The sequence below is a fragment of the Cydia strobilella genome, chromosome 6, assembly GCF_947568885.1.
Source record: "Cydia strobilella chromosome 6, ilCydStro3.1, whole genome shotgun sequence".
Lineage (NCBI taxonomy): Eukaryota > Metazoa > Arthropoda > Insecta > Lepidoptera > Tortricidae > Cydia > Cydia strobilella.
The window spans coordinates 5,918,258-5,945,245 of NC_086046.1; the positions used below are offsets into that span (position 1 = coordinate 5,918,258).

The window sequence follows — 26,988 nt, forward strand, 5'->3', positions numbered from 1 at the left end:
CAAACTCATAGGGAAAATAAAACTTTTTTCTTTAAGACAAGATGAAAATAAATATAAAAATATACACATATTTTATAGGAAGCGCTGGTCGCCTAGCGGTAGGAGCGTACGACTTGCAATCCGGAGGTCGCGGGTTCAAACCCCGGCTCGTACCAATGAGTTTTTCGAAACTTACGAACGAAATATCATTTGATATTTACCAGTAGCTTTTCGGTGAAGGAAAACATCGTGAGGAAACCGGACTAATCCCAACAAGGCCTAGTTTCCCCTCTGGATTGGAAGGTCAGATAGCAGTTGCTTTCGTAAAAGCTAGTGCCTACGCGAATTCTTGGGATTAGTTGCCAAGCGGACCCCAGGCTCCCATGAGCCGTGGCAAAAATGCCGGAACAACGCGAGGAAGAAGATACACATATTTTATATGAATAGACGAAACTCATGAAACAGATGCCTAGAGATGGCATTCAAACTTTAAAAATATGATATGCTTTGTACTTCAATAACGGTAAAGAAAAATGGACTGAAAGTAATGTTAAATAAATATCAAAACTAAATTAGAAAATATTCTATTCCAATGCTGCTCTAAAATATTTCGTTCTAACTGCAAAGACAGCTCGAAAAGGTTTTAAAAGCATGTTCGCTTGGGGATTCTTTTAACATTGTGGGGAAGATTTTATATTTGAAAGGCGCACGACCTTTGGTGATAGAATGAAGAAGCTCTTTATAAAATATATTGAATATCTTTTGGCTTCTTAATGAATGATTGCCAAACATACGAATTATCTTTTAACACAAACCAAAGATAGATATTACTCCGTAATAGATGGATACAGTCTAAGGAAAAAACGTGCCTCGAAAATCACGAAAATTTGATTCTCGATCAGATGACGCTACTACCTATGGCCTACACTCGTATAGAGGGCGTTGACGGTTTTGTTTGTTATTTAACAATTTTAACGCATATCAGTAAAAGAACATGGGTCAAAATAATAAAAATAATTAATGCAAATAAAAAAAAACATTTATCCATATTTAAATACATGTTATCGTATTTTTATAAATCTTCATTTTTAGTTATAAAGTGTGTCGATAGATGGCAGTGAATTTACTGTGGTTACAAAATTTACTATGACAGTACCGTTCTATAATATTATATCCTCTTTGACACAAACTAAGAACGCTTGCCTTTTTGGAACATTGTTGATATTTAACTTTTAATTTAAAAGTTTTAACAGCTACATTACGTAGTTTTAAAAATAATTATTTTATCAATACTTGTCTTTAAGCAGAGTAAAACTTCGTTAAAAAGTCTTCTTAGATTTAGTTTGACATCCACTTAAATTATAAAAGACATTGTCAATTTTTTCTAACAGAAATTGTATCAGTACCTAAGTAAATGAGGTAAATTGATTGAGTCAAATCCAAAGTAAATTAAGTAGACGCAATAAAGGTGCTCTACGACGCGACGCGACGAGAATAAATGAAGAATACAGCCAAGTTCTTATGCAGGGGAAAATATGATTTCATTAGATAATGTAGACACATCAAAGGAAGCTTTATGTTGATGCAGCCACGAAATATTGTTTTGTCTCGAGTATGTATAATACATATTTAGTTGTGTTTGTGGCGTATTCTAATTAATAACGCAAGGAGAACGATAATACTTGTCATAAATAGTAATTACCTATCTAAAAAAAATACAAATTGTATCTAAATAGCTAATAAACTAACAAAATAGGTATACTGAAATGAAAATCTACATAATTACGTGAAAATAACCAGTTTTATTGTGTTTTTTCAAAAATATCGTTGTCAGATTAGTTTATGTTCCAGTGGGGATCCATACGTTACTATTTATGTATACATAGTTAAAAGTATAAAATTTTATTATAGTTGATGAAAGGATTTGACATACAGTTAAAACCGTAACTATAAAATAGGTAAATACGATACTCTATAGATCGAAATACTAAATTTACTAACGTTGATTCCTCTTTCCAGGCTATGAACACGCTTCGCTCGAAGCCAATGATTATTTTCTATCTAAAGTTGAGGCACAACAACCTAGCGAAGCTTCCATCTTACATATTCCTGGGCTTGGACATCCGTCACTTGACAGTGCATAATAGTAGCCTGGCTGTCATAGAGGACTCTTCATTAAGTTCAATTGGTGAGTTTCTTCTGATTATATAGGTCGTTATTTATTCATTTAAAATTTGATTCAGGCAACAACGCCCATATCACAAGTACCTTATAAAGTCACATACATTCATTTTTATAAAATTAAAATTAAACACTGCCACAGAACTTCAGCAAATGCTCCAAGAACTCAGCAACGCAAGCCTTCAAGTTGGACTTCAAATGAATCGTGCAAAGACTCAGGTGATGACTAATAGCAGCACGAAACGTAGGGTTGAGGTAGACGGGCAGATTATACAATATGTCAACGAGTATATATACTTGGGCCAGTTAGTCTCGTTCAGCGACAGGTGAGACAAGGAAGTTGAGCGCCGTGTTCAAAATGCCTGGAAGAGCTACTGGTCCATGAAGGAGCTAATGAAGGGCGACCTTCCATTGTCACTAAAGCGTAAACTGCATGTGTATTCTGCCTGTACCTACGGTGCCCAAACATGGTCGCTCACCGAGAGTCAGAAGTCCAAATTGAAGGTTTGCCAGCGAGCAATGGAGCGCAGCACTCTAGGTGTCACAAGGATGGATCGCATCCGAAACACTACACTGCGCTCCAGAACATGCATAGCTGACGTAGGGGAGAAGACCGCTAGGCTGAAGTGAGACTGGGCAGGTCACGTCTGCCGCGTGCATCCGAATAAGTGGGCTAGTACAGCCAAACCAAGTGACGGCCGCAAAATAAGAGCGGACGTGGCAGGCCCAGACGGAGATGGCGGGACGACCTAGACACCTTCACTATAAATAACTAGCCGGAAAAAGTTTAACAACGGGAGTAATGGAAATCAAGGGGAGAGTCCTTTGCCCAGCGGTGGGACACTATAACAGGCTATAAGTAATAATAAAACTACACACTATTTAAAGGACAGAACGACATGGGTCCCTTGAATCGTCTGCTCTTGTGTCGGATTCGGTAGTTTGCCCCGGAATCTCCGAAACACGACACCCTACGGCCTGAAATGGTTATATAATGGATGTTTTCTATGTAAGCAGATACTATCAAAAACTATTGATTTTAGGTAACAAGCTAACACAGTTGGACGTGTCGCAGAACAGCCTCGCTACGATACCAACATCCTCATTCGCGCATCTTAACCATCTGCTCATCTTAAACATGAACCATAATAAGGTAAAGTTTATAAAATTCATAAGTTTACCTACCTCTAATAAACAAATAAGAATAATTTGAATTAGGTACCTGGTACCTTTATCTCATTCAAAGTAAAGTATTAGGTACACCAATAACAATACATTTTACATGTTATTAAATCACATTTTAAATAGACCCGATTTTAAATGTGATTTAATATGTGTTAAAAACGCAAAAGTTTTGAATGTTACATTTTACATGTTCACTACAAATAAATAAAAAATAAAAATATAACTAGGTAATAACAGGCGCTCTTATCGCTAAAATAAAATGTTAACACTTTTAGATGCAAACTCAAGAAGTTTATGTATTTACACCAACAATCACAGGAAACTTTGAGTCATGACACTAGTTGCATATAAATTGTCTCTCGTATTTATTTACCGTTCGTTTTTGTCCCTTTTGCTTTGCCATATTACTTCTTTTAATTTATAATTTTAAGTGTATGTTAGGATTACGTCTTATGTTGCGAAAATACCATTTAGTTGAGGTTATACCGTGCTTGCAGTTGCAGGCAGTTTTAGTTTTGCCAGTAGCCTGGCTGCTGGTTTTTGTCAGATGGTATGGTCGCATTCATAAATATTAATTGTCTATGGATTTGTTTGTTTGTTTCTTGAATGTTTTTCTTTTTTTTTCTTGTATACTTGTTTTTTTATTTTTGTTTGTGCTCTTCATGTATATCTTTTTGGTTTGGTTAATATGTTTGTATATAATTAGGTATTCTTTGTGTGTAGCTTTGTAATGTTTTAATATGTATCTTTGTGTGTTATCTGTCGTGGCATCACCGAATGGGCCCTACGGAAGACCAGCGCTGGCTTTATAGCTAGCATTATGCTGAGTTGGGTCCATTTCGTGATGCACACTTGATGATCTCTTCTTTTCTTTCTGTTGTTGTCTGTACATGTTCGTACTTGTGTTGTGATCGTCACGAATAAATGTCTTTTATCTTTTATCTTTATCTAAAAAATGATCTCCTTCAGAAGTTCAGACAACCATTGGGTAGCGGGAAATGTAGAATTCATATAAAAGTCAACAGGTAGTGCATGGAGTTAAAAATTCAAATTCAAACAATGCTCGTCTATGTTTATATGAAAATATTGACACGACTAAAACAAAATTAGATTTCACGTCATAAATAAGGGTATTATGGGTCAATATACCTTAAAATGCAATTTGAGAGATTTACAGATAGTAAATTAAGTGTTGCTATTTAGTCCCTTTACTTATGAATCTTCATTAATGTGCAATAAAGTTTCTAAATGACAAATTAACTCTGGCGACGATGCGATGATACGACATTTTTAGTTTTACATGAACACGCAAAAAATGGGGCACTTTAAATTTCAAATGAAAATAAATTAAAGGTCTACTGGAGCGAAATATATATTGAACATAGTTGCAAAAATTATAGTTTATCATAATAATATACCCGAATTTCATTTCCATGCTCAGCATTTGACATACCACAGACTTTGTGATAACCAGGACATGACACTAGGCACTTTGCACGACATGATTTCAGTATGTTTAAGCAGTCCAAGCTAGAGTTATTTGCAGAATAGAAAAAATATATAGCCAAAAATGTGTGCCCCATTTTTGGCGTGTTCAACCTTTAGTCATAAGCAAGAAACATACGAACACAGCAGAATATCATGGCATCGTGGCTAATGAGCTCCTTACAAATATTTTATTAATCCTTAAGTAGCTTTGCACAGTTAAAGCTAACGGTGGAATACGCAATTACACTTATTTAAAAGCTGGAGACAACCATAAGGCGATTTCTGTGGGATGCGGCAATTTCCAAAATTATAATCAAAAGCGTATAGTACCGTTCTTTTCAAATTAAGTTAACATGATTTTAATCATTAAGCATGGCAGTAATCTTATTTATACGTAGGTATGCTATGGTAAACAAAAATACACGTAAAATACGTATAAACTACATAAATCGTCTTTTTGATTAGCTTCAGGACAGACAGAGTTTAAGACCAAGTGCCATTAATGTGTTTATTCAAGTCATAAAACTGTTCATTAAAGTCTGGAAACTACCAAGCCACTACTTAAAAATTATGCTCAATAAACTAATTATATTAAAAAAAATATTAAAAATAAAGCAATTCTTGTGGTAGAGTACGATGTGTTTGGTAAACTGTGATTCATATTATATGAATAACGAATGATTGCATACACATTAAAGAGACATATGCAATATGGAAATGTAAAGAAAATATTATCGATGTAATTTATTTTATTAAATGCCAGGTGTTTCTGCGAAAGTGCTTTAAGTATTAGAATTAGCTTTAGTTCATTATTATTATTTTTTACTTTTAGTCTAAGAATAAACAAAGATTTTCAGTGTAATGTAGGTAGGTTTATCGCAGTTTACGTAACAAAAGCAATTGATTTTGCACCTACGCGAACATTTTTTTTTTTTCTACTCGTAAATTGAAGTGTTTGGCGAAGACTTAAATCGATTTCAAAAAATATTTTACACGTTAATTACCTATTATGTACTTTCACAAATAAATGTTTTATAGCATCAGTTGTTTTGCAGGTGACAGCGGTTCACAATAGAGCCTTCGTGGGCCTGGATACGCTGGAGATCTTGACGCTGTACGAGAATAGGATCTCTGTGGTTGACGGTGAGGCGTTCAAAGGCCTAGAGAAGTAAGTAAATCAAAAAATACATTTCACATTTCGCTACGCAAACTAACAATCGACGAACTGTAACCGCGACCAGTATACATGTTGTTTTTGTTGTATCCGAATATTTATTCTGAAAAATACATTTAGAAAAAAATATATAAATATTTACACTAAGGTACAGGATTGAATTAAGTTAAGACGAGCTATGCTCAAGGTGATTTATGATGTTTACTAGTTTGAAGAATTAAATATAAACAATATTATAAGGTAAACAAACCCTTAGTAATATACATTTTTAATGAAGGAATATTAAATTGTAATCTGTTCGTGAAACTAAATTATAGAAATGTAAATTAAAATATGTTTCTAATTTTTTATATCATTGACTTTTTGTTAACATTATTTGACATGTGGCTCGACAGCTATCTCCATTCTGAGCGTGGCTATTCTACAATAAATTAATTAAAGATAAAAGAACACAGGCATACTCGTTAATTAAATTTACAATTGAATATTTAATTTGAGTTTAAACGAGGTATTTAAACAAGCATAGTTACATGAGAATTTATTTTACACGTTTCTTTTTGAATAATTACATTTTGATAACAGGAAAACAAATAATAATATATGTTTGTGTCTCTCAAAATTTAAAGTAACAATATGTGTTAAAACGTCTGGTTCATTAAAAATGTAACGAAATCTCTACTTACAGCAAGTTTTAAATTGTGTTGTAGGTATTACTTGTAAGATAATATTAGCACTTCTCAATCCCCTATCTTTTCGACGAACTGCTATATTTATGTAAGATCTCGGCTTCAGCTTTGTCGGAGGACTGATGAAAATGCACGCAAAGAAATAAATCAGAGCGCAGATACCCTTCAAGGCGGATTAGTTATGTAACACATCCTTTAGAAGATGTACTTGTAAAAGTTGTAAACCATGTAACCTCTTCGTATACTCATTTTTTTTTCACTGGAGAATATGCTATATCGTGAATGTAGAATGTATTCACCTTGAATATAAAATAATGCGTATTGGTCCTATTTTCTTACAAAAAGTGATTTTACTGATTGGTAAGAAGACGTTTTAGTAATAATTTTGGCGAAACTGCAATAAAAAATTACCAAGGCCTAAGATATAATAAGTAAGTTTAGTTACCGCCACGTTGACAATACAATTTATAACAAACAAGTGCGGTTTTGTTTCGCATTCAAGCAGTTAGGGTCGGAAATTATCGTAGCGACTGCTACAAAGTTTGGCGAATAAATTACAGAGTCCGCGTAGCGCCCCTCGAAATTACCGCGCGTAGCTCCGCCAAGTCTTCGCGACTCTTTATGTTTTATGGATAATATTTTTGCTACCTTACTTAAAGCTGCTTACTTAACCAGAAAAATTATAATTGCGTCTTACTTTTAAGGAACTTTGGTTTCGATTTAATAAAGAGAGCAGTACGGAATGACTTTGTAAACTTCTGCATGAGTCTGGCCTTACTTGTAACCTTGCTGTTTTAGCTAAATTATACTTCATAAATTTAAATTCTTACTCGAATATCGATGACGTCATATTATTAAGACCAAATAAATACTTCACATGTGTACCTAACATTTTAGGTAGTTTAATAAACTGATTTGCCTTAGTTGATATAGTAACTTTGCTTCTTACTCGTACAAAATTTGAGCTGAATCGCGACAGACTTAAATTTATGTATTGTTGGCTCATTATATCTTTAAATGTTTGATCTTTTTATTGATTATTTACTTGTTCAGTCAGACCTCGAAAATGTCACATTAACTTATAGGATTTTTTAAATAAGATACTTAATGGAGGACCAAATAAGATAATAATAACCAGTAACCACTAACGAGTATATTTCAAATGACGCAAACTTGGCAGGAAGCTGAAGAGATTGAACCTCGGCGGGAACGAGTTAACGGCGGTGCCGCAAAAGGCGCTCGCCCTCCTTGAGAACATGAAGAAACTCGAAATGCAGGAAAACCGCATCACTACTATCTCGGAAGGAGATTTTGCAGGTATTAAATAAGTTTTGCTCTTGGGTTGCTAGAGTTTCTGAGAAAATTACTCGCTAAAATCAACTAGAGTTAAAGGAATTTCAGATATGATACGGCTTTAAAATCGTTCCTTTGTAGGTATGCGCCAATTATGTTGACCATATTGTTTTCAACCAAAAGTCTTTTTAAAGTGCCATATTGGCGCTTTCATTGGCAATATTTAGTCACACAGTAAATTAATAAATACTACTACTACTACTCCTCTGGCGCAGCGACCCAAAGTCTGTCTTGGACTCCCAACCCGACTGCTCGCCACTGATCCCGACCCTGTGCAGTTTCTCGCCAGTCTTGAACCTGGAGCTCGCGCAGGTCAGCATCCACTACATCCGCCCATCGATAGCTAGGTCGACCGACCGGGCCGAGCCGGGGTGGAAATTAATAAATATACAATTTATTTATTTCAAGTTATAAAATAAGGGGCTTAAAAAACTTATATGAACTGATGATTAATTAACATGATGTCGGAGAAACTAAATGATTATACAATCACGCTGTTGATAATTGTAGGCATGCGGAACCTGGACTCGCTGGGGCTGGCGCACAACCAGCTGCGCGAGGTGCCGGCGCAGGTGTTCTCGCACCTCTCGCTGCTCAACTCGCTGGAGCTCGAGGGCAACCTCATCCAGAGGATCGACGAGAAAGCCTTCGCGGGGCTTGAAGGTACGTACATTAAACTGAGTATACTTAGAAGATTATCAAATAAAAAATCGATTTAACAACAACAGAATGCATCCTACAAAGAAATATAGATTAATCAGGGATATTTTGAGGAGAGTCGTTAGGATTGACAAGAAAACCTTTGCGGAACTTGAAGGTACGTACACCCTAAACTGAGCATACTTAAAATCTTATCATTTCAAAAGGTTTAACAATAAGAGAATGCATCCTACAAAAAAAGACTAATCAGATCAACTGATCATTAAAAATGGCACTGAAATTACCAACTTTGTTATCTAATTATAATTCAATAACTTTCGAATACCAACAACACCTAAAATCGTGAAATATTTATTTTCGTTCTTAGCGATGAGTATCCATACTAGCCCATACTATATAATAATTAATAATATTATAAATGCGAAAGTGTGTCTGTCTATCTGCCTGTCTGTCAGTTACCTTTTCACGATTAAACTGCAAAACCGATTTAGTTGAAATTTGGCATAGAGGTAGTTTGAGACCCGGGGAAGGACATAGGATAGTTTTTATGTCGGAAATCATCCCTTAAAAGAGTAAAAGGGGGAGGGGGGGGGGGGGGGTGAAATTGAGAGATTTAATGAATTGCCTGATAATTGATGTCAAGCAATTAAACTTATGCTCAAATTCAATGATTGCTTACTTTATCCAGGCGCTACTTACTCCAGCTGCTGTTACTGATTCCACGCAGACGAAGTCGCGGGCAAAAGCTAGTTATATTATAAATGCCAAAATAACAGTCTATTGGTACGTCTTCACGCTTAATCCCCTAAACGGATTTAGATAAAATGTATTATAGAGACAGTTTAAGGCCCGGGGAAGGACAAAAGATAGTTTTTATCAGTCATCGTCATCATTCCGCGCAGACGAAGTTGCGGGCAGAAAATAGTACCCTTATATGAAGCTATATAACTTTCTACTTTACCCTATAAAACATATAACGATTTACGCTAGAACACATAAACTTTTCAAATACGTTGGTATATGAAGTTGTTATTGGCAGACAACGCTTAAGAATGTAGGTTTCAGGATTGGAATTATGAATTTGGAACTTTACTAAAATAATTAAACATTAATTTCCCTTTCCTCCCAACGGAACAATTATTAACATATTATAAGTATTTAATTGGACGGAAAGCAATTTACGGTAATTTACACTCTTGCCAGCGAGTTAACAACAGAAAGTTACTAAGCAAAGTAATGTGCGTTGTCACGCTAGTAAAACCAACATCTCGGGTCACTGAACGTTACCTAATTGATCGAGTGATTAAAATATTAATTTTCTTAAGTTACACAAATTTGCCAACTCAAGATATTTACGAACAAAGTAAGTACTTTTAGCATTTTAATAGCTATTGAGTAATTTTCTGAAGCTATAAAGATAATCACATAATTTATTTGAGTTTGCGGTGGTGTTACAGGGTAACGCGTAACTAGAAATCGTGCAGCTTGAACTTTATGTACCTATAGATATGAGGGTGTATTTTTTTAAATCGTTTCTTCAGCGTTACACAGGAAATGTTCACACGTCTTCTGAATATTGACTAGGGTGACTTTTCGAAATATCCTAACCCGCTAAGACTACACTATTAAGCAATAGATTGTATTGTGATACAGTAAAAGCGTGAAAGCTATGTTATGTCAGTAATTGTCTTTGGAGTGTGAGCAGACTTACTCCAACTCATTTTTCATTTTACTTTCCACTTCTGAATGGGATTTACGAGTATAATAGCTAAATTATCTAGTGTATTAGATAGGTACATATTGATTCTGGTATTTGCGAAATATTTTTTTTTAAATATGTCTATACTTGTTTAGTCTATCAGTAGATTAAAAACCTATAATTATTGTAACAGAAAACCTGCAATACCTCCGGCTGGGCGACAACCGCCTGCACGAGATCCCATCCGAGGCGCTGCGGCCGTTGCACCGGCTGCGCCACCTGGACCTGCGTTCCAACAACATCACGTACATTGGCGAGGACGCCTTCACTGGTTACGGTGACTCCATCACATTCCTCAACCTGCAGAAGAATATGTAAGTCTACTTTAACGAGATCAAGCTACGAGTAGCTGAACCTAACGCAGGCGAAGCCTCTATCGCCTATATTTTCATGATCTGAGTTTTAGTTATTCGATCTGTTTCCGATATAATACCGATCTGAGACATCTGTTAGTGTCAAAAGTGATGTTTTTGGTTGAAGTAATGTTACTTTTGACACTGACAGATCAGTATCATATTGGAAACAGATCGAGTAACTAAAACTCGAATTGGCCCGTTATGCGTTATTCAAACTTGCGTCAAGCGGCACCCTTAGCCCCACTTGCACCATTCCACTAACCCGGGGTTAACCGGTTAAACCTGGAGTTACCATGGTTACCAGTACAATTTGAGACTGAGTTAACGGTTTAACCGCTTAACCTCGGGTTAGTGGGATGGTGCAAGTGGCCCCTTAGTGTGTGCTATGACGTCACGTACTGTCATATATTAATATTATGCTTTTAATGTAATTTGAACATAAAAACCGGCCAAGTGCGAGTCGGACTCGCGCACCGAGGGTTCCGTACTTTTTAGTATTTGTTGTTATAGCGGTAACAGAAATACATCATCTGTGAAAATTTCAACTGTCTAGCTATCACGGCTGATGAGATACAGCCTGGTGACAGACGGACAGACGGACAGCGGAGTCTTAGTAATAGGGTCCCGTTTTTACCCTTTGGGTACGGAACCCTAAAAACGAACTGTCATTGACAACATTACACCTACTAACAACACTTCTATAATGCGTATTACACATTGAAACGGGTCACTTCAGTAGTTTTTTCAGTAGAAAATTGCTTGACACTAACGTATGTTGCCATAACTAGAAACTTTATCTAGAGCCACGACCTGACCCAAGAATGTGAGTGATCCATTTTATACATTTATGGCGTTATTCATAAACGCGTTACGGGCCTGAATTACCTATGAATGGTTTGTCTTTATCTGTCATTTTGTCTTATGTCTTTTAAAGAAAGGGATAAAATATAATTTAACTAAATCAGGCCCGTAAAGTTTTATGAATAAGGCGGTTAATGTCTGAGTCTAACGGAAATATGATATTAAAACATAACGCCTTATTTTAGCATCAAGCAAATTCCCTTTCCGAAGTTCATAAATGAGAGAGTGCATTGTGAAAATAAATACGCGATAACCATATATATTTTAGTGGAAATGAGAATTTGGCTTGCATTACGCTCTTAAAAAGGCTTTTTATAGTTATTTGAGTAACGATTATGGAATTCTGGTGTAAGGAAAGTTAAGTAATTATAATATTCTATCATATCAATGGCAACGAACAAGATGATTCAGGGTAAAAATAAATGCATGCGTAAGGGAATCGCGCGTAATTAACCTTACTAATAACCATAACATTTCCAACCAGCTAACAAAGTTTTTGGTAGCTTATCGTTAGAAAATTTCGGGTTTCCTTTAATAAAATGAAATCGGGACATTTCTAAAACTACTTGCAAACGTCTATAGCAAAATCAAAAGCGCAGTTCACAGTTATTTATTTTATTTTAAAATTTAATTCAGGCAACAAGGCCCATATGACATATACCTTATAGACTAACAAATAAAGACTAAATATGAAGGCTGAATGTGGAATCATGTCTCACCCACACACACACATATCGTCCATATATAGAATTACCCAAAATAGGTACAGATTTTATAATTATACCTAAATGATTTCGTTTTATGGGAATCAGTTAATTGATCCCTTCTCAGGTCGTTCTCATATAATAATTATTATATGATTTTTATTATCATATAATAATTATAATTATACGATTATTATATGATAATAATTATCATATAATAATTATCATATAATAATAATTGTTATTGTAATTTTGGTTCAAAAATAGATAAAAAGTTTTAATAGTGCGTTTTAGACCTATGTTCAGTTCTATCGAGCGTAAGTTATTTAATCAGGATTCGAATCGATAAAGTTACTAGAGATTGTGATCTTAAAAAGCGCCACGATTTTTTAAAAACTTTACTGGCTGAACCCACTACACCTAAAGGACTACATCAGATCGTGGGCCGTTCAGTATATCTAATTTTAATTTGCCCTAAAATAACAGCTACTAACCAAAGCAACAAATAAAAAATAAAAACCTTGTTACGAATAAATTACAAATCTAATTACATTTTAGCGAATCGTATATCCATCGTTTGTGTCAATAATACTCCAAACATAACTTTGCCTCGTTTTCTTTATTTTCCACGTAAAGGCTGTACGTAAACAGTGTGACATTTCAGACAGTCTCAGGGGCAAGAAGTCGAGAGAAAACACAAACATTGTTGGAAACACTTTGTTCGCCATGTTTTCGTCAAGTGATAGCGCGTATAGACACGGAAAATAACTTGAATTTTCATGGCCACAAATCCTTGCGGCGGTCGAGAGGTCAAGGATAGGTCCATGTTGTATAGAATTTACAAACTACTTGATATTTAAAAATTTGATAATTTGCTATAATGCTCTTAAACTTGTATTAAGTAATATGAATGGGTTTTCGAAAATTATTAAGGTATTATATTTATTTTATTCTGTTTTTAGTATTTGTTGTTATAGCGGCAACAGAAATACATCATCTGTGAAAATTTCGACTTTCTAGCTATCACGGTTCATGAGATACAGCCTGGTGACAGACAGACGGACAGACAGACAGACGGACAGAGGAGTCTTAGTAATAGGGTCCCGTTTGGTACCCCTTTGGGTACGGAACCCTAAAAACAGACCGCCTTTAAAATAAACAACGAAAAGACAAAATAGCAACAAACGTAACCTGCCCGCATCCCCGGAGACCTCTAACGCATCACGTAATACAGATAACGTTACCAGGAATAGTAAGAAAAATAAAACAGCGACGAACAGCACCCTGACGTCACACTGGCGCACAATCGGGCCATCAGCAGAACCAGAATCCGGTTTAGATACCCAGGAACCAGTCAAAACATAGCAATCAACAATGTCTCTCTTTCCTACTGAAATGAACATAAATAAAACGCATAAAATACAAAACTCTCTCAAGCCGGTTGGTCACCGTGGGAGTAGAAGATCAGCACCCAAAGACAAAGCATAATAATTACATGTAATAAATACTTACAAGCAATAAAACAAAACTGAAAATAAAATTATCGCATAGAATGAAGGAGGCCTCTATGTCCATAAATTGACATCCGATAGAATTTAAATTAATATTATAATCGCAATATTTTATACCAATTAAATAGTTACAATCAGGTAGAAAATTTACATACAATATAATATATGTAACCGCAAAAAAATAGAATATAAAATAATATAATTTCATAAAACTAGATCATAATTAGATTAAGTTACTGAAAATTTTTAATAGTAAGTATACATTAATGTTCTTTATAATAATCATGCATGTATCGTTTCTACTGGAAATAAACGGCTTAATTATTATAAATTATAAAGAGAGCTTTTACGAGGTGGTGTGCTGAATTTTTTGTTCATCATCTTCATCACGTTTTCCCGGCATTTTGCCACGGCTCATGGGAGCCTGGGGTCCGCTTGGCAACTAATCCCAAGAATTGGCGTAGACACTAGTTTTTACGAAAGCGACTACCATGTGACCTTCCAACCCAGAGGGTAAACTAGGCCTTATTTGGATTAGTCCGGTTTCCTCGCGATGTTTTCCTCCACCGAAAAGCGACTGGTAAATATCAAATGATATTTCGTATATAAGTTGCGAAAAACTCATTGATACGAGCCGGTGGGGTTTGAACCCGCGACCTCCGGATTGCAAGTCGCACGCTCTTACCGCTAGGCCACCAGCGCTTCTTATTCCAGCAGGTTTGGCTTAATTCATCAAATAACCTTCTCGTTTCGTGTGCTTTTGATTAATTTCTAGAGTGGCGTTGTTTGTTCAACTTCTGAGACTAAATGTCATAAAGGGTAGCATCTTGATTAATTGACAAAAGTTTGCAGTATATTGTGAGGTTTTACGAGCCAGCCGGAATAGATGTCACGTGGTTTTTGTGTTAAAATATGACTCCGTAAGAATGTAGGACAGTAGGATAAAGTAATAATCTTATTTTTCTTCGCTCAGATATCAATGAGCTACGTAATTTGTTTTCGAATAAATTGTTTTTCGGAAAAACAATTTATCTTTGTGGGGTTTTGTTAATAAATTGACCAAATAAACTTTTATAAAAACCTAACTTTACAATGCCAATAAACTTTCATCACCATGTAAACGCAGCTGCAAAAGTGCATAATTATGGTCACTTTCAATAATGCGAATAGATTTCATTCATAGTTTCCAATTCCATGCACTTTTGCAGCTCGCTGTACATTGTACACCTCATCTCCAGTTAGTTCGATATCATCAGATCTACTTTATGATTGTTTTAATCACTTCAGTAACTATCTTAATAAATACAAATAATCTCCAATGGTGCAATACTTTACCAATAATTTCTAAATCATTTTAAAAAGAGAGTTCTGAGGTTCAATCAGTCAAGGTAAGAACCACCTACTAAAACTAATCAATAACTCTTAGCACGCAAAAACAAACACATCTAATTTCAATATGCATTTGTCACTTGTCTCTAATATAAAACCTCTTGTATATTTTTTTTCTCTAGGGTCCACCAGCTACCCACAATGGGTTTCGACAACCTCAACTCGCTGGAGACGCTCAACCTGCAGAACAATAAGCTGCAACACATCCCCGAGGAGATCATGGAGCCCATCCTGGACACGCTGCGAGTTGTGGATATTATGGGTAAAAAGCATACTAACACTTTAAACTCGCGTTAATAACACATATTTAATTATACAAGTGGGTCTACCCACAATTGGTAGTTGTTTAGTTACTCAGCTGAAACGTCGGAATTTAAGGTAAAAACTATGATCGAATTTAAACTGTTGTGAAACATAATAATATTAACAGCGTTATTAGCAGCGTTCACGACGGCCGTGTATCGCGTACACACTGCACTGTTAGTGCTTGAGAAAGGAGACCTACCCCCTTATTCATAAACGTGTACTAAAGTTGACAAGCCGCTAATAATCGTTTGTCCCTTTCCGACGTATTGGTATGATGGAAAGGGATAAACGATTATTAGCGGCTTGTCAACTTTAGTAGACGTTTATGAATAAGGGGGTTAGGCTCTTCGAAACATGTCATGCGAGTGACTAAAACAAGTGAGTCTAAACCGTACAATTATTTAGTAAAAACAATTAAATTAAATCGCGGTAGACCCGTTTGTATAATTAAATATATGTAAAAATCATACTGCCTTATATTTTCAGATGATTACATTTTAGAGTTAAAATTTATATCAAATTAGTTGAGACCTGAAGAATTGCCAAATGCGTGTCGGGTCACGCATAATAGAGGGTTCTGTACCTTCATATGATATAAAAAGCCATACCAGCAAAAAGGAGTAAAATAATAAATAAACTTAAATAATAATAATAATAAATTCTTTATTTCGAAGCACTGAGACTCCATGTGCCAATGTGCAAAAATGTGCCACAGTTTACTTTCAATATTTACTCACGAATGAACTTTTTATTTCGAACCGTTAATCAGGCTAAGTGCTGTCCTTGGTCACGCTGTGCGATAACGTCGTTAAATGTAATTTACATAATATCATAACTCCGATCGCAACGAAAGTTTGCATGCTCTTTGGTAGCTAATATCATGGTTAACACGTTAAGTATTTGAAGAATATTAATGACCGTAATTTTTAAATTATGAGCTTGGAGCACGCATCTTTTTCAATACGTGTCTTATAGAGTTGTTTACAAACGTCACACATAATTATTATATCCCATAAAGCCCTTCCATCTTTTTTTAGTATTTTGAAATTGTATCATTCATTTATTAAATTTAATAGAGTTATAGAATTAAATATAATCGAGGACAATTCCTCTGTTCCTGCGGACCACTAATGTCAAAAAGAGTTACCCACTTAGGGCGGCTAGTATTGCAACCTTATGAGGCTTCTTAGCCCAACAATACGCAATACGGCAATACGGCCCAAAAAATATGGAATTTCCTAGATTTAACGGGCATTAGTAATGAACTTTAACGCATTCACTGCCAGGGGGCGTGGCCTAGGAACAAACTTGTATGACGGTGAACGCACATGTGCGTTGGGGGCAGTGAATGTGTTAAAGGGTCGCTACACTATTATAGCGATCCATTTTGGCCTCATAAGGTTGCAATACGTGCCGCCCTAAGTGATTACTTCTTTCAATGCTTGATCGATGTGGCGCTCAAATGGCCCACTAACATAATAATAAGGTTACCTATTGTGTTGCAGAAAGGTTTTTGATATATTTTTGTATTGCATAATGTTATTTGGTAGACATATCGTTTGGCAGAAATACTTTTAGCATACTGCTTTTCGCATAATATAATATATTTATGCGAAAGTATCATTCGAGTAAAAGTTTAATGCGATACGTGTTATGCGAAGTGACAAATAATATTCTGCCAGATGAGGGTAACCCTAATAATAATAACAATCTGAGATTACCAACTCCAAAACATATAGGGAACATTGGAGATGATGTTTTTTTTTTGTTCTAGACAACCCGCTGATCTGTGACTGCGAGCTGGCCTGGTACGAGGCGTGGCTGGCAGGACTGCGCGACCGCGACGACGAGATGATGCAGAAGAAACGTACCGTCTGCACTATGGTCAGCGAGCACCGCGAGTACAGCGTCGCCAAGATGCCCCTCGAAAAAATGAATTGCAAGAGGAAACCTGCCTACGACCGCCCCAATAGCGCACTCCGCTGTGGCGTCTCCATCACTAACCTCCTCCTGGCAATCATCACCAGGTGGCTTTACTAAACGTAAATATACACTCTTAAGTTAACCCTTTTAAGTTTCAGCCAAGGCTGCCTTCAAGCTAGCTGTGGCCGGATAGCTCGAAGTCCCCCTTCGCTTTATACTTGGTTCGATATTTAGTAACGTGATGAATTTGTGCGAAAACTCGATACATATCAATTTTGGCTGATAAATTAGTATTTTGGAGCGGTAGCTTGTGATAGTAAAGGTTTTAAAGAGTTAAAAGTAAGTGTGATACTGTGAGTATTTTTACATTTTAGAAGACCTCTTACGGCATGCCTTACTAATGAGTAATGTAACAACAAAAGCGTAGTAGTATATTATCGACTACAGTTCGGCATTTTATTAGTATCACTGGAGACGTGCTTCATTCTTAAAGAGATGCGTCGCTCGACGCATCACATAAGTATGTGTATTACGGACCTTGCATGAGCCGTTTTATCTTAGATAAAGAGCTATTACAACTTAGGCACAAATATGATTTGAAACTTTACACAACCTTACTATTTGAAATGAAAACTTCTAATATTTTTTATAGTTTATCCATACAATTTAAAACGAAACCTTATCAATAGTTATTAGGAAAGCTTTTGCGCATTTACGATGTTGACTATAAAATAATATTACTGTATTCTACTCTTGTATCGTGCGAGATAAGTGGGGCTCGTGTATTTTAGTTTGCGATCTAAGACTTTTTCCTAAATTATTACACTACCTGTGATTCTGGATTTATTTCTTCCAATTATCTACCTCTATTTTTGAATATTGAATAAATGATTTAATTTACATAATATTATTTTCTACAAATCCTTTATTAAAAGTTACATTTATCTTTACAAATAGAGCCCCTAAATGTTCTAATTGACGTAGAGATAGGAGTAGTGAAATAAGTGTTAGGTAATTCTTTTCTAAGTAAACTAATTATACGCTGTTAATATGTTACATTATAACTTTGATTGTTGGCTGGAGTTTCGTTTAGCAATATTTCAATAATTATTATATTACGTATTAAATATTTGATGAGTCTCAAAATTAACGAATACCCAGGAGGGGTCATAATTATAATTTAAAAAGAATACGGTTATATAATAATCTAAATCATAGTTTATACTTGTATCATTTCAGTTAGTCACTATCTTCTATTGTGTAGCGTTAAATCAAATAAAGCTTAGGTATACTCGCTGTAAAAGTTTTATCGATATTAGGTAGCGAGTTGTAATAAATGTGACTAAGCGTTGCCTGCATTCATTTAATAAAATTAAATATCTCTTTGCAATTAGTGTCTTTAAAATATTTTGTTTTGTACAAACAAAAACCTATTGATATTGTGAAATTTTTTTTGAATCGGATCCAATCAACGCTTAGAAGTTAGCTCATGAATCTCATGGTTATAATAATTACTGGCCTAAGTTTAAAGGCAAAACTAAAGTAAATTGGATTTAAACGAAAATTTCTATAATAACGAGTTTTTGGAATTTCACATTCGAGCTTCATATTAAAAATAATGTTCTAAAATTTAGTGGAAATATATTTTCACCAATTTTTGTATAAAAAATATTATCAGTAATAAAATTAACAAGGGTAATCTTGAAAACTGAAAACATATCCATTAGTGGTCTGAATTAAAAATAAGTAAAATAAAAACATAAGAAACATATACATGAGAGAGTAATGTACGACCAATATTTACCTACTACTCTACCACGAGCTCAATTTCCCGCGTCTGAGTAAGTGAAGTACTACATTCGTCTTTTTATGTGGCAAGCATCCGTGACTCGGAAAATAATGAAATTTTTTCAAGCAATACAAGAAGTGTTGTATGTTTACACGAGATAAAGTCACGATCCAATATAGGCAAGTGGTCAACTGGATAGCTGAAAATCAAATAAGTAATTATATTTACATTCGTGTATGTTACAAAAGAAAATGTTTAATGAATGCATGACGCGAGATTGAATAGGCACAGTCCTATTCACATTGCATTCGTTATTATATTTTCTTCACTAAGTATGTTATTGAGGGCAATCTTAGGATATAATATTTAAGGAAATAATTACAAATAGTAATAGGAACTAGTAAAAAGCACTATGTTGTTTCTTCAAAATCACAATAATATTTTTTATGATATTTAATCAACATTTGAGTATATACTATGTTATTTTTTATTACATGTGGATTTCTTGTTAACATAATTTATTTCAGGTCTTGTTCCTAGCTGCAATTTTTTATGACTATTTTAAATTTTCTTGGTAATAAGTTTATTAGTTATTCATCATCTTTCTCGCGTTGTCCCGGCATTTTGCCACGGCTCATGGGAGCCTGGGGTCCGCTTGGCAACTATTGGAGTTATTACAATAATTAAATCAATAGAACACAATGTTGGCCCCAAATTCAGTTGACTGCACGTATTTGATATAGATAAATAAAATTAAGGTATTCTGATTAATGTGATGTAGTGATTTGTAAGCACAAATATATACTCTATACACTTTACAATATTGCACCTTTATGTCACGATTATATACTTATTACATATTAATATTAATCAGAGTCGAAAAACCTGATAAATTAAGAAAAACATACCATTTCAAACATTTATTCTATGTACCTACATGTTTTTAGATTATATTAAAAGTATAACCATTTTCTCATAATATTGATGTCTCTCGATGATATTTAGTGTGGTGTTTTATTCAAGTTATTATGTAGCTAAATCATATATTATTATATTTGTGTCTTACTAAACTGTAGATGATCTGAGGCAAGTTATTATACCTACTTACTATGAAAGCACTACTATTAGCTGTTTAAAAAAATATTTACATATTTCAATATCGTACAATGTTTACAATATTTATCTACGTATCTATTTCATATTGATAATTTATATAATGAGACCCAATAGCCATTGACGTGTAGGCGCTTCAAATAAGAAATGTCCCCGCCAATGGATAAATAATGTTTTTTTCTATTCGTCGCGTCGGTGGAAATTGGGATCGATAATGAAAAAAGAACCAGCACAAACATATCGGGACGGTGGCGCGAAACAATATGTAGCGCCGCCGGTCTATGATCGTACATATCATTTAGAATAAGCCACTTAGCGAATGTATATCACTGTTGTATGTTGTTGGTATAACGTATATTTACCTACTGTTAATCATTCATTGTTGGACGGAAAGCTTAACGTAATTAGTCATTTTTAAAATATGATTGTAACCTAGTAAGTAAGATTGGTCTTGAACTGTGCATTAAAATACATTATAAAGGGCCAAGAGTGGATTGTGTCACTAATGAATTTCTAAGTAAGATGCAAGTAAAGAATGAGATAATCGAAGAATCTAAAAAAATTGGAAATAATTTAAATGTAAAAAAAAAACAATTACGTCGGTTGAGATATAAATTCAAGACTGTTGTTACTTATGTGGTTCGGTAACAAAAGTGCTATTAGAGAACTACGTAGAAACTGACGTTTGCAGCATTGAGCGCCTTATATCAGTTAAAAACTTAAGGTAGGTAAATGTATGTGTTCGAGAATTTCTGTTTTGCTCTATGGTTGACTGGTAGAGAATGCCTTAAGGCATTAAGTCCGCCATTTGTACTTGTTTTTAATTGTGCAATAAAGTTTAAAATAAATATTAAATGTACAGTTCAGTCCGGAAATCTTTAAAAACTGGACATATTCTTACTACATGTTGGAAAATATAACAACAATTAAAGGTTTCCATTTTCCCCATAAAAATTCCGAAAATTTTGACGGTGCAAGCGTCAGCTTCGAGCGAAATTGCGAACGTTTGCCGTGGGCTACATTAATTGAAGCGGAATATGATTGGCTCATTGGCTCGGTGATGTTGGTAAATGAAATTTAATTCTGCAGTTATCTCAACCTAAACTCCCTCGCTTGAATTGACCTATAATAAGTATTCAGTCCAAATCTCTGCATCGATACAATACTCAATGACTTAAGTCTGCATATGAAGGTCGTTTGCCTGAATACCAATGACAGCCAATTAGAATTCTTAATATGAACGTTGAGATTCTACGCGTTGGATGGTTCACAAAGTTTAATCTATATCCTTGTACTAAATGGTTGTATCTATAGATGTTTCATGTTTCCAGCAATAAAACGATTTGGTGTTAATCTCAATATTCCATTGGAAATATTTTAAGTCGTATTTTTAATGTACTTTTCTCAAAATATATCTGTGTTAAGAGCAAGTTTATAGTCACATTTATTATTGTGTTGACTCGTAAAGTAAGTAATGTATTTCTAATATTGATATTTTACTCATAAGGGTGTATTTATTTTATTCGGTTAAATAAAAAATAAATCGGTCATCTGCGTTTTATTATGAAGTCTAAATCAGACAGCTACTTTACACTTATAATTTATTATCCAGTAACTTTGTCGCCTGAAAGTACGGGGTTCGTTTGCGTCAAATCCGGTAGTTCTGATTTTTTGCAGACTTGTTTATGATGTTGGCCCAATGAATAATCCAAGTTTGTGACCTCGAGCGCCGAACGCAACTTTGTCGAAAATAGAAAAAAACTTTATTTCAGATCAAAATGTAAATGGCGCCAATTCCAGTCCCTAATTCTCTTAACCGTCAAAATATTTTCTTGTGTTTGACTTTTCTTATAGTCGAAATAAAAAGTAGTGTTTAACGAGTTAAACACTCACCCGAGGGTAAAAGTAATCACTTTTCACCCTTGGTTAACAATCTACTATTTAGCTTTACTTAAAAGTAAATATAATCAGAATGAATAATATTGTATATTATCCATCTTTTCTTTGGGTAGGGTAGGGTAGGGTGGGTACTATGTCGAAAATTTAAAGGGCCATATATTAATGCTGGGGCCACACTAGCGGGAAACGGCGGGAAACGCCGTTGATTATCGCGATAATCCCATGTGGCCGTATGTAAAACGTCGAATTAATGCGATAACTAACGCGTTTCCCGGCGTTTCCCGTTAGTGTGGCCCCAGCATAAAACGTTGTACGATACATGTGCGAATAGGTAATTCGCAACTCGTGTCTATTTAAAACACTCCCTTCGGTGGTGTGTTAATTTATCGCCACTCGTTGCGAATTTCCTAGTTTTCGCACTTGTATCGTAATGTATAATGTATTATTATGTTTAGTTATTTACTTCACCAACTAAAACATGTATAATTTATAAGTGTGTGTAAGTGTAATACAAGTAAGATGAATAGGGTAGTTGACACATGTTGAATTATATAACTAAATCTAGGTAAATAGATAGAAAATGAGCAATTTATCACAATAAATTGGAAACTTAAAAAATATATGGAAATAATAAAAAAATACAAGACCTCAGTTTTGAAAAAAACTTTTTTTTTTAACTTTCAAATAAGAAAAAAAACGGTACTATTCGATTCCTTACATTTTATTTAAAAAAATAATGTACGGCAATAATATACATAAACGCAACATTTCACCGACAACATCGCAATTTCCTTGTTTGCCATACATCGAAACGGTTTCTAAGCAGTGACACAGTGACGTCACGATGTGTTGCCATTTTGTAAGAGCGTTTGCTCAGTAAAGTGCGGGTGCCATACTTTGACCATCATTTGTGACTTTTGTATTGCTTTAAGACAGACATTTGATCCTCAAAACAAACCTGATCGACAGATACAATAAAAAAAATTGTCAACTAAACGAAATTCACAGCATTGAAGAATAATGCATTCCATCGATAACTTGTATGGTAATGTGACCCAATTGGGTCAATTTGGGCCGGACGGGAAGTAATTCAGTAGGGTCAGTTTATTAAATCAACAAAATAAGGCGACAGGAATGAGTGCGTTAAGTTAACTGCATAAAGGTATACATTTAAAGTTAACCACGGTTTAAACTTAATCACAAACGGTGATCAATACGCAAATCGCAGGGAAAGCAAAACGAAAAATCCAACCAGATACATTTTTAGAAAACATAGTTCTCGAATACATTCCCAAAAAGCTAAAAATAAACGTAAAACTCTTTTATGCAAGCAGTTTCAACATCAAAATTGACATGGGGTCTAGCCAAGTGAATATCTTTAATAGTAAACGTTACACTTTTCGTTTTGTCTGTCATCCCGATTTTATACTTTTCGATTGGCGTCTGTCGACAAACAATTGTTATCTTGGTTACGGATCCAGTAAATAAATAAAAAACAATAAATCGATGATTTATATTTCTTGGCTCAGCTAATCTGACATTTATCATTTTAATCAACTGATAACTGTTTTCTTCCACTAAACCAATGTCTTCAACTTTTCAAGTTTATTCACATCATAATTTCAATCTGTTTTCAAATGAATGTGAAATTAAATCCTAGTGTAGCGCTACTAGTACCATTTGAGCGACGTTAAGTTGTCATTAATTATGACTGATTAGTACAGGCTGCGGTAAGCTTCCATTAGTCCGCCTGATACTCCATTTGAGCTGACCGATGCATAACATAATAACAGTACGAGTTAAGTGCGGAATTATGAAGTAAGTAGGTACAGTCACGGACTTTAATTGTTGAGCCATCTAGGGTTCAAGCTAATTTGGTTGTCAATACTAACGGAATGAACTGTCTAACCCTAAATGGCTCAACAATTAAAGTCGTACTTCCATATCCCACTTCTACAGTAAAGTTAAGCTGCTTATCAAGTGTATCTAAAAAAAACTCGTTTCTTGTTCAGTCAATCAAAACAAAAATGTGGTATCTATGTGTGGGATGCATACAGACTACAGAGTTAACTGCTTTTCAGTAGCAGTTGTGAGAGACGAGATTTTTCAAAGTAGTGCCGATATCTCCCTAAAATCGTCAAAATTTGCACGACGCATAACTTGAAAAATTTACGTCCTAGCAGCATACCTACCAACTTTTAAGGCAACGTATGTAGATAATTCAATGTAGATTTCTTTTTATTGAAAATTCAGGGGGTGTTGTCATCAAAATAAAAATTTAGTCATGCAGATCACAATGAGAATAATAAAATGATTTAAGGCGGTCTTCACATTGGATGCGGATCCGGCAACGCTCCTATCTGCGAGCTGGACATCGATATATTCGCTACACATGCATAGTGCAGGCGTCCATAGGCTACGGTGTCTGCTTAACATCAGGCGGGCCGTATGCTTGTTTGCCACCGACGTGGTATAAAAAAGTGCTGCCTCCATGCTGCCTCGCTCACACACCGGAGCGGCGTGCAGATCCGCATCGGAGTGATAACCGCATAATCTGATTTCTTGCTTCGTGCAAGAGAAAAGTACAACAAAGTAAGCCAATGTGTCTTAGTGACAGCCCATTTATTGCATTTCCACGTTAACCCGCCCGAGACTGCAGCGGGATAATAATAAGTTTTGTGGACTAAGCCACGATATTCTACACGTAGGTACAACTACAAAGTTAAAGAAACTAGTGATGTAAAAGATTAGCGTTCTTGGTATCTTCTAGACTCCATTTTTTGGCTCCTGTCATCATTAAATCTATTAATGGCCAATCTTACACAACACGAACTTCCGCAGTAAGCTCAATAAAGCTTCTGTTGAGTAGACGACGATATATAATCATAATTAGACAAAATTTACCGACAGAGTCATTACCGACTAGATTAAGTCCGGTGGTTCTCGATATAAACAAAAGCAGTTATATAGTATTCAGCGCTCATTCATTTAATTTCATTTATTTTCATTAAACATGGTACAATGGTTCTAATGTTATTGTTATTAGGTAACACATTATTAACTACATAGTAGCATGCAAATTTACACCTTAAACTCTAGGACATACAACATATAACAAGATCTCAACCAATGTTGAAGCTAAGTTGTGTCAAGATTTTTAAATTAGGTATAATTCTTACATTAAATTTATGCTATTTATGCAGATCTTTTGAGAGTTTTTGTGCAAATTCGGGTCTTGTGTATAGTCCCATATAACTTGTAAACATTCGACACTTTATTAACATTTTTTTACACGTTTTTCCTATCTGATCGATAATATTTATAGTTTAAATACACAAACTTGATTAACACTGAAACTCTTAACTTTTATTTAATCATAGACTATTAAATAATAACGTTCTTCTTAGAGCAAACAAAAGACCCGCAATTGAAAAGACTTAAGTCTTTGTAACGTAGTGTCATAAAACTAAAGCGAGTTCTTCAAAGACCCACAAGACTTCATTATTGCCAACACTACGGAAGATATTTTAGATGTGCTGTGGAAAACTTGAAACAATTAAACACGCTTGCAGAATGGTAGCGTTTAATGAATTTCACTGTAATCAACGCTCCGCCAGGGTCAGGGTATTATGCTAGCTGCTCAATTATAATATTTTTCAAACTCGATGGATAGGGTGACAGGTGTTATCTTCATATAATGTATAACCTAAAAACGCCAAATCTCGAAAAATTGTATAGAAATGACACCTGTCAGCGTACCCATCGAGTTTGAAAAATACTAAGAGGACTTCCGGTTCGAGCGCCATCTTGATAGTTAGCATCGTGATTAATTACTTTGTTTTTTGCTCATTAATATTGTTTAAAGTGTAATATCGATAGCTTATTATACAGTAAACTAATGTGGTAGTGTGCAGTGAATGGAGAATTAATTTTGAAGCGCGTTTAACCACCATCTTGGAGTCAACGGCCGGTAGTCCACGTGCTTCTTGTAAAGTCTAGCTATCGATTTACAAGAGCTAACAAATCACCGTACACTGTCTTGTACAACCGTACAATTTTTGTCGTTTTTAAACCTCTTAATACCTTGATACTGGCGAAATAGTCCCACTGGGCTGAAGCCATAATTTTAAAAGAATAATAAAAATACTAATGTATTAATATTGTCTTCGGTTACCGCTATAGTTACTCGTGAAATAAAACTATGAATTCGGATTATAGACCGTGAGACCTTTCTGTTGGATGATGTTGGACATTCTAAGTATAATATGTTTTGAAAAGATGTGTCCCGCCGGGTTTCTTGCCGGTCCCATATTGGGATACCCTCCTACAATTTAGGAGGGAATTAAATCTTCTCGGATCAGAGGTGTAGGGTTGGAGCCGGCGTAGCTTTATCGCGCAGGTATATCTTTACTTTAAAATAGTTGTATTGTAAACCTAGCCTTATGAATCGATTTTGCATGTATAACCAGCCTTAAAGTTTATAGCTTATTATAGTATGTGTGTAGTTTTTTTTATATACAACAACGGTGGCAAACAAGCATACGACCCGCCTGATGGTAAGCAGTCACCGTAGCCTATGAACGCCTGCAACTCCAGAGGTGTTACACGCGCGTTGTCAGCCTTTTGAAAACCTGTACAATCCTTTTTTGAAGAACCCCATACTGTAGACCCT

At 35.0% G+C, this 26,988-nt stretch overlaps 1 protein-coding gene and 1 long non-coding RNA gene across 3 annotated transcripts in view; one reads left to right on the forward strand and one right to left on the reverse strand.

Moving 5' to 3' along the window:
- The window catches only part of LOC134742386 (slit homolog 2 protein), a 137,304-nt gene extending 118,342 nt beyond the window's left edge, over positions 1-18,962 (forward strand). For both annotated transcript variants that reach the window (XM_063675502.1, XM_063675501.1), the window contains 8 exons: positions 1,999-2,167; positions 3,204-3,313; positions 5,889-6,001; positions 7,874-8,010; positions 8,557-8,709; positions 10,599-10,779; positions 15,409-15,548; positions 17,367-18,962. In XM_063675502.1, coding sequence (XP_063531572.1) covers positions 1,999-2,167; positions 3,204-3,313; positions 5,889-6,001; positions 7,874-8,010; positions 8,557-8,709; positions 10,599-10,779; positions 15,409-15,548; positions 17,367-17,632 — 1,269 coding nt within the window. In that variant the 3' untranslated portion in view covers positions 17,633-18,962. The remainder of the gene's footprint in view (positions 1-1,998; positions 2,168-3,203; positions 3,314-5,888; positions 6,002-7,873; positions 8,011-8,556; positions 8,710-10,598; positions 10,780-15,408; positions 15,549-17,366) is intronic.
- LOC134742430 (uncharacterized) overlaps positions 1-26,988 on the reverse strand; it is a 50,496-nt gene extending 23,508 nt beyond the window's left edge. Inside the window, exon 1 of the long non-coding RNA XR_010127933.1 lies at positions 26,954-26,988. This is a non-coding gene — a long non-coding RNA (uncharacterized LOC134742430). The remainder of the gene's footprint in view (positions 1-26,953) is intronic.